At 32.1% G+C, this 9,727-nt stretch overlaps 1 protein-coding gene across 1 annotated transcript; it reads right to left on the bottom strand.

Annotated features, from left to right (window-relative positions):
• Positions 1-586: 586 nt before the first annotated feature.
• Positions 587-6,368, bottom strand: LOC108345730 (calcium-dependent protein kinase SK5). The gene is made up of 7 exons (XM_017584454.2): positions 5,462-6,368; positions 3,698-3,841; positions 3,447-3,599; positions 3,226-3,341; positions 1,577-1,744; positions 985-1,209; positions 587-851 (listed from the first exon to the last, which is right to left on the bottom strand). The coding sequence occupies exons 1-7, from the start codon at positions 6,015-6,017 to the stop codon at positions 696-698; spliced, it is 1,518 nt and encodes a 505-aa protein (XP_017439943.1). The 5' UTR covers positions 6,018-6,368; the 3' UTR covers positions 587-695.
• Between the last annotated feature and the right edge of the window lie 3,359 nt (positions 6,369-9,727).

The raw sequence follows: 9,727 nt of genomic DNA, 5'->3' as shown, positions 1-9,727 counted from the left end.
CCCTTTCCATAAGCTAAAAAAGATTAAAGAATGGAAAATGATGGATTCTTAATTTTCTCCACATGACCACTTTTTTTCTCCCGTAATAATCTTAAACCAATTTTAGTTTTAATACAGTTTTAATTAGCATTTAATATCAATATGTGTTAGACAATGACAACAAAAGATCTTCTAAATAATAACTTTTGTTAAAATTTTAATGGAACATATACTGTATGTTATGACCCCCACACTAAAAAATATTTTAGATTAAAACAATATTAATAAACTTTTAAAAGTAATAAATCTAGAATGTAATTTTTCAATAAATTATTCCAAATCAGAAGGTCTTTAATGTATTTGGAAAACCCATACATTATAACTATGTACAAGATAAGAAAGTGCCTTTTGGTGGTCCTAAGATAAGGTAATGGGCCAATGACATGATATCTTGTAGAAAAAAAGAGGCACCATAATTTTTCAACGTTTTTATAATCTCAGTAATGAATGCGTAACAACTACTACAGTCTAACCTTGAATCAACCATAATTGAGGTTGTTGATTAAGATAAAAATAAAATAAAAATCAGTGAATATGAAAAAAAAAATTCCAGAAAAGATGGGTCTTTCAATAGATAAGCAAAATTTGGTCAAGAAGCTACAAACAAGGTAGAAACTTACTAAATTAATTTTTTTGTGAATTTTGTCTGCAAGAAGTTACTTAAAGTAGCCCTCAATAACTTGATTGGAGCCATTGTCTACTAACCCAAAAGCATCTCTTAAATTCAGTGTTTTTCTCATTGTTCTCCTTCCAATTCCTCCATTGCCCTTTCTCATCATGGCTGTGAATTCCCCATAATCTATTTGCCCATCCTGCACCACAGATCCTCCATTAATACCCCAACAAACAACTTGGTACCGACACACACATTCCAAGATGAATTCTTGAAATTTTATGTCTTGTTACAAGAAAACATGCCATGCCAAGAAATGGAACAGTACTTACATTATCTTGGTCAATTTCCTTGATCATGTCATCAATATGAACATCGTCTAAACCAAAGTCCTTACAAGCTTGTTGTATCTCATCAAGGGTTATGTAACCACTACCATCCTTGTCAAAATAGGAGAAGGCTGACACCAGGTTTTCCTCTCTCTCCAGCTTGTTTAAATGAACAGTGGCAGCAATAAATTCACCATAATCTATTGTTCCACTTTTATCAATATCTGCCTGTTCCATGCCACATTACAACATCTCATGTCAAAATTAAAGGCAAAGCAGCATGAAGATGGACTAAAAAATTGATCGTAACAGACACTTCTCAAAATAGCACTCTTTGTGTTTGATGAAAATCATGTGACCCTTAGTGAGATTCCTCCTATTTATGTCAACACACAATCATTTCACTTGATTACAGTATGAGTCTGTTTGGATACAAAACTGAGTGTTTTTTAGAGCTTTGAAGAGCTTCTCTAGGGAGAAAAAGTTTATTTTTTATGTTCAGAAGAGAAGATCTCCAAACCACTTCTAACTTGCATCCAAACATGCCATATGTTGAGAAATGTTGCCGTTATTAGCATTCATCAAAAAATCTTACAGCATCCATGAGATCCTTGATTTCAGACTCCATAAGTTCAGATCCTACTCGCTTCAGGCCGTCTTTTAATTCATCAAATGTTATGGATCCACTGTTGTCAGTGTCAATCATCTTGAATAACTCTTTCAGGCCACCAATTTCTTCTTCAGACAGCCTCTCGGCAATAACCTAGGATTAAGCAAGCAAAACTATAACTGTTGTGGTATTAAGATGGAATGCAGAAGGACTAAAAAGTAGATCACTTTCTTCATGTTTTACGAACAGATACAGATAATATTACGGTGCCCTGAAGTTCAAGCTAAGATTGCATAGTATTTCCTTTTTGCTGATTTATTTAATGGAAAACTAAGAACACCAATTATGGAAAAAATCACATTTCTTAAGATGGAATGTAAATAACCTTCTCTCAATATATACTTATGTTAGCTTTCCAACCTTGGTATTCCCTTCAGAACTGAACCTTGTCTTCCAATTTTAAGGCTCATAGATATCAAAATCATGTAAGAATAAGGATGAGGCTGCCTCAAGATCCATATTCAAAAAAACAATATATAACTCATAAGTCCAAACCGAGAACTGAAATTAAGAAACAGAATCCAAAAGAGTGTGGATAACCAGAATAAAAAATACAAGTAAAAAGCAGCCACCATATCTATGAAGTGTATCTAACCAATGATAGCTGTTGAGAAATCCATTGGGACATAATCCAATTGTTTGATTCCACTCGTGTAGCTTTTTCTGGCTCCAATACCCTTGGCCTTGCTTTGAGGGTAAGGGTGATCAAGAGTGAGAGTTCATCTTTATTTATTTACTTTTTTTAAGAGAAAGTAAAAGTCATTAATGATACAGTTACTTTTTTAATTTCCCAATAAAAATATATTAAAATACATTTTTGACACTGTCAGTTTAAATATTTACATTATCAACTAATTTCTTAAAACCTAATGTATTACTTTTAAAGTACTAATCATATAAGTCAACAGTTTTCAATTACTTGAAATTCATAATTGGTTGACAATGTAATACCTGATGGTGCATCTTGCATTCCTGCAGGCATCCCACCATGTTTTGTAATAAACTTTACAACCAAGAAGCTTTTCTGGGTCTTGTTAAAAAGAATGCACAAGAAATTGAGTAACTATGAAAGAAAATGGCTTTCCGATGATTGTTGAAACAATTATAATCTGGTTAGCCGAAATTAATATCATATATGCATATGGTAACTTTTCATTGTAACAGGAAGACAGAGAAGTGAGTACTCTGGAAAGAAAATTTGTTCATCCATGCTCAGCATATATTAGAATATGTGGAAATAACCAAAAAGATCTCATCATATGTTGGATTATCTTCTAAATGTGGTTGTCTTATGTCATAATTATCTCTTAGATCCGTTACAATGTTTTCTATCTGGTTATGATTTGTTATTGTAATCAATAAGGTTATGATTAGTATAAATAAGGGTTAGTAAGAACACTAGGTTTTATAAAAATATTAAATAGCATCAGTACATTGTAACATCTTAGATAAAATCAAATCATTTCTTCATTATCTTTTATCCCTCTTCCTCTCAATACAAAAAAGGTAAAATCTCGTAATTTGGACAAACACAAATCCTCTAGCCTTAGCAAAAAGTTCTAAAGAAGCCTTACCCGCAATGCCATCTTTTTCAGTTTATTCATTGCAGAGAACTGTTTCAGGCGTGATAAAACTGCAGAATCTAGAGGTTTATCTGGTGCAATGCTGTCATCAACAATCCATGGGTGGCCTGACACAGAAAGACATCTTACAGCTCTTGGGCCATTCTAAGAATTTATGTAGTAACGTTGTAAACTCAATAACGTTATTTGCACAAGAAGTTTTAGCAACTTACGGAGTACTTCATGTGCTGTAAGCCTGGTTTTTGGATTTTGATCAAGCATTTTCCGAATTAGATCCTTGGCACTGTCTGAAATGCTAGGCCAAGGCTCAGATTGAAAATCAAGTTTTCCCAGTAAAATCTGTTTGAAGATCCCTGGTTCAGTTTCTGAAAGTAACAACTTGCATCAGTATTATCAATGAAGAGAACACAAATATGATAAGATCCCCAAATATTAGTTTAACATATACATAGCTAATAGTTACCAGCCCAAAATGGTGGCACCCCACTCAATAAAATGTACAAAATAACCCCTGCACTCCACACATCTGATTCAGGCCCATAGAGCTTGCGCAAGACCTCTGGTGCAACATAGTATGGGCTCCCGACAACGTCGCAGAACGATTCACCTGAAAAGGATCTCAGTGTTAGGCAGGGGCATTCACAGAATGAAAGCATTTGCAGTTTATATCTAACAATGAAGGATGGAACAAAAAATGAACTTTAACTGTAAGATGAGACTGCATAACTTCTACTTAAATTTTAAATTTTAAGTATATTTTACTGACAAATACTTCTCTTCATTCACAATTTGCACAAAGATGAAACAGGTTGCTGCAAGGCAAAAACTGAGTCAATTGTCAACCAAAAGGATGCAGCTATAAGAATCCGTTTAAGAAAGATAGTACTGATTTCAACTATTTTATAAGTTTTGCAGAAAAAGCATACTTAAACATTGGCGTATATAGTACAAGCTTATAGGAAAAAAAAATCATGTGTTAAGACACCAAAACAATGGAACAAAAGGTTGGTAATTGCTCTTATTCCATTAGAGATTCCTTTCCTTTTTAAACTATTTTAACCCTGATCAGATAAAATAATCCAGTTCATTCTTCAGTGCCCACAGGGATTTCTCACCCAACGAGGCTCATTATTCAATTTAATTGACATCTTGAAAAAGGAGGACCTAAAATCTAGGAATCTCTACATCAAACACGACATCAGTGGGCTATATTCTTCAAGGTTCCACCATGGAAAACCACTTGTGAACCCCTTCGTTGAAAAGGGAAAGGCAACATTTTCATCTCAAATTGATAACATTTCAAAAACAAACACAGACCACAAACAACCACAACTATTCCCCACACCCCGTAGCTTCTTTAATTTCATCCTATCAGCAACCACCAGATCATAATCAATTCCAAAAGGCATCCTCCACAATCACGCATCCAAATGGCACAGTCATACCTACAAAATAACCAAACCCCCTTTTCACCATTTTTTATAAATAATCACCCAATTTCATTAAAAGGACAAAACCAGTGAAATTTTTTTGGATTGAACCCAGTTATTAATTTCTCAATAAAACCCATTTAAAAGACCAACCTTTCATATCAAGTATTCTACGAAGAATCAGACAACCCAAGAGATAAATAACCTTGGAATAAGGAATTCATCAATCCATCGCCAATCAGAGGAACAATCTCCCCACCGCACTTCCTAAATTTAGAAACCAAAACACTAAGCAACGACAAGAAACCATCCACACTCTCACACATTAGAGTGAGCAAATTCAAGATTGGAATAGGCTTTTTCACAGAAGCAGAGTCAAGATTGTAAACACTAGTTTGAAGTATAACCAACGAACCAAGAATATAATCAGACCCATTTCCCACCAAATTAAAAAACAGAATATGATTCCACCCAAAAAAGTTGACAGCTTTTTGGAGGTGAACTCTGGTTATCTCTGAGCTAGAGTTAGAAACTAATTTCTCAGGACATTTTCTAACAGATACCCTTCCATACACACAGAACACTCCCAACCCGTGAGATAACTTGGAATAAGGAATCCATCAATCATCCACCCTCAATCAGATCAACAATCTCCCAACGCACTCCCCAAATTTAGAAACTAAAAAACTGTAAAAAAAAAAAAAAGGAAAGGAAGCGCCAACACTCTCACATCACCAAAGTAACCAAATTGAAGATTGTAACAATAAGCACACAGTCCGGTTCAACCCACAACCCACCAGGCTTGTAAAAAACGGACAACCCGAAATCGGTAGCTTTTAGCTTGGCATCCTCGTCAACAGTGTCAAAGAGAAAGTTTTCGGGCTTGAGGTCCCTATGCATGACTCCAAGCGAGTGACAAGCCTCGACAACCTCAACAATGGTCTTTATCAACCTCGCCGCTTGTCTCTCACTGTAGTGGCCCTTCTGGACGATCCGGTCGAAGAGCTCGCCGCCCTCGCAGAGCTCCATGACGAGGTGCACGGCGGAAGTGTCCTCGTACGCGCCCTCGATGCGAACCACGTTAGCGTGCTCAGACAAGTGGTGCATTATCTGAATCTCCCGCCACACGTCCTCGTAGTCCTCCCTGCACAGAAGCTTCCGCTTGGGAATCGACTTGCACGCGAACTTTCCTCCAGTCGCGCGGCGCGTGCACAGGAACGTCGTCCCGAACTGGCCCTGCCCCAGCTTTCTACCCACCTCGTACACCTCCTGGATGTTCTGCGTTCGGTGTGGCAAAACCCACGCCGCTTTCACCGTCACGTTTGTTGAACTCGAACTCGATTTCGCCGCCATTGTTCTCTGTCGGGTCACCCAGAAAACAAACCTTTAAAGTAGTCAACGGCAGTGCAGTGCGTTTAAGTTTGGAACAGAAAGAAAAGTTTGTATTTTTCAGGTGGTGTGGTGGTGGCTACGAGTTACAAGTGTGAACGTGTTCTTGGGCATGGTGTATTATGTTCTCTCTCCTCGGAAGATGTCATGGAAGCGGAAATGGAATGAAATTTAGGCCAAGAAGAAAGAGAGTGTGTGCAAATTTGTGCTTCTTGTAAGAACTATGGGTGTTTTGCTTTGAAGTTTGAATTGAACGAGTTGAATGAACTGCCGAACACTGAATTGCGGACACAAGTTGATGTTGTTTTGTGTTGTGATGTGAGATTATTAAATATCTGATGATGCTTTTCCCCAATTATATCCGCAGACATCTGCACCACTTGTCAAATAAATATACCAAATATATCTTTATTTTATTTTAGTCTTTATACAAGCTGCACTCATTGAATAATAGCAAATGTATTTTAAATAAATTTGTTGCTATTGTTTTTATCAGGTATTCATTATCTGCTTTATAAATTGTGAAATATTTCATTTTTAGGATTATATAGAGGATTTGCTTTTTACGTGCCTCATTTTCTTAAAATGCTTTTAAATAAATAAGAATATAGTAATATTTTAGTCACTATCACTGGGTTTAGAAGTAGCAAAACTTAGTTCAAAAAACATGCTAAAAAATTTATCTGGAAGAGACTCTGGCTGCGGAAATGAGTTCTGAAGTCTAAAAAGTACAAAGAGTTGACTGAGAAGAGAAAAAAAAATGAAAGCTATAAGAGATATTTAAGCCTTATCCTTTGATAAAAGACAACCACCTAATTATTATTATTATTATAATTACTATTATTATTAAGTTGCTTATATCACAATATTTCTTCTGATTTTATATAACTTAATCAATCAATGACGTGTACAAACCAAATCTTAGTGGAGAACTTTAAACTTGTCGAAAGAACCATGTAAACTCATTGAATGGTTATTCTTTACTTTTAGGATGTCATTGTTATTCATATTTCTTGTTATTCTTTTTTTTTGTTTAAATTCATCTATTTTTGTGACTCTTTTGTCAGTAACTTCTCGACAATTAATAGATGATATTTATGGTTTGTATTTTTGTTAGAGTGATTTACTAATAATTCTAAAGTTAGCTTACTAATCATTTTTAAAGTTATTTTTGCACATAACCTTTAGTTTTTATTTTCGACCTATTGTGACTAATCTCATGATCTTGAACCAACCAAATTATGCTCAAAATCTTTCTAGTACTCCAACAATTTGTCAGATTTATTTTCGTTCAATTTGTTTTTAAAATTTATGTGTGTTTCAAATAACTATTGGCACAGTCACAAATAGTATTATTAAATGAATAAAATTGTCATAATAAATCTTAAAAGATACATGAGACCTTTTATTGAAATAGTATTATGTTTTCGGCAGTTATTTAATTTTCATTTCTAATATATTAAAATTTGTTCTTTTGTTAATATACTAATTTTTAGCTCATGCACCACTAATCTTATAGAACATTGTTTGATTCTTCATTGGAATGACCTGAGAGATAGAAAACAGAGGACAACAATTTCTGAATGCTCAGACTTCAGTTGTAAAAATTGAGACTTTGGTTTAAAGTATTTATTTTATGTATAATTGGAGGTTTTTGTTAAGAAAAACAAATAATAATATTTTTTAATTTATTGGGTTATTTCTCATTGAACTTTGACAATCTTTAAATATATGTAAATAGAACCTTGTGCAAAGTTTATCCCAACAGTTTCATTTTTATTTCTTATTTTTGTTAAAAGAAAAGTAAAAAAATTACTATTGAATTACCTATAAATATTTACTTTCAAAATCACAACATGATGTACAAGATAAATTTCATTATCATGTATCATGTAAAAAAAATTTAATTAATTATCATCTTTATGTTTTATTTTGTTCATATTTTTATTGGATAACAGGTATACTTGTATTTATTTTTGTATTGTCTTCGTGCTATGGTCTTCCTGCTATTGAAATTCATTTTTATTTTAAATTTTGATATATTTTTATTCTCAAACTAAAAAATGATATAATTTTTTAAATTCAACGATGTTAGTTTTTTTATGTTAAACAATATTTTAAACTAAAATTTTAACCAAAAACAAACAGTATAAATAGTTCAAAAATGTCATTTGAAATTACTTTAAACGTTAGAAAAATTATATTTATTTACTTTTAAAGATCAAATTGTATCCAAATTTATAATATAGACAAATTTTAATTTTACGTAAAAGTTTAAAAACCGTAAATATATTTAATCCATTAATTTTTATAAAATATTCAAAAATCACGAGAAAAAAAATAATATTATAAAATATTCATTATCAATGTATTCTTGTTTTTTTAATATAAAATGTTAAAAAAATCATAATTGTATATATTTCAAATTAGAGTATACCAAATAAAATTTTATGAGAAGTAAAATATTTATTAATTTTGTAAATGTTAATGAACCAAAATGATAAAATTAAAAAATATTTTTTAAAATTATTAAAAAAAGTTATTCAAGTATAAAATTATTTTAAATATATTTTCTCAAAGTTCTAAGGAAATCTTTCTTTTTCTTTACACTTATAAAAAATTATAATATACTACTTAAATGAAAATCTCACATAAAAAATATATTTAACTAATAATAATTAAAATTTAACATAAATATTTTATTTTTTGAAAATGATGATAAACAAAATTTATGATAATAATATTGATTTAGTTATATTATAATAAGAAAAATGTTATACAAAATACTTTCCACACACTATTTACATCGATTTAGTTATGGCTTGACAATGTTAAATTTCTCTAATTTATCTTCTCAGGATACCTAAAAGGATCCAAGGGATGTCTTCTCAGAAGTGAGAATATGATGAAGTTTATGTAGAATATTTCTTAGATTGTTTGACTGGTATAAATTTGATATTTTATTTTAGTTGAATTGGTCAACAGTGAAATTTTGGAAAAAAGTTTCTGAAAGATCAGATGAAGTTGAAAGGAAAATGAGATGCATTGGAAAAAGCAATTGATCACATGTGTGACTGAATCAACGAATCAAAGTTAGGACAAAAGTCTTGTAACGTATACAATTGAGAGTTTTCTCAAAGACAATGTTTTTTTTTTATTTGTTCACTCACTCTCATTATCTCCACGCTATTCTTATGCTCAAAATTTCAAACAAAATCATCACACAAACAATTTAATTTACTTAATATATTCCACAACTTGACTTATTTACCAATTAAATATTCAAAATTCCATATGATGGGAATTTCTGTTTTTATTTTTTTTTTCTATTCACGTGAGTGCGCCTGCCTCCATAGGGTGATGTCTCATAATAGGATAATAAAAATAACAATTAGTAATAAATAAATCCATCCTTGAACAACGAGACTTAAGGATAATTAAGTTATTAAACAAAAAGGGATTTGATGCTTTGAAAAACACGAAATAGGTTTGAAGAATTATTTGTGTACCATGACAGAGAAACACAAAGATTGAAGAATGATAATGTGATAATTTATTAGTAATACCACAAACAGGAAAAGAGAACAATGAATAAAATATAATAAAGATGTCAGGTGAAACTTATGCTTTTAAGGTATACATGCATGTCATAGTTGTTTCACTTTTTATTCATG

The sequence above is a fragment of the Vigna angularis genome, chromosome 1 (assembly GCF_016808095.1).
Source record: "Vigna angularis cultivar LongXiaoDou No.4 chromosome 1, ASM1680809v1, whole genome shotgun sequence".
NCBI classification, from domain to species: Eukaryota; Viridiplantae; Streptophyta; class Magnoliopsida; order Fabales; family Fabaceae; genus Vigna; species Vigna angularis.
The sequence above is the reverse complement of the archived record's forward strand: the minus strand, read 5'-3'. Positions and strand labels throughout refer to the sequence as shown.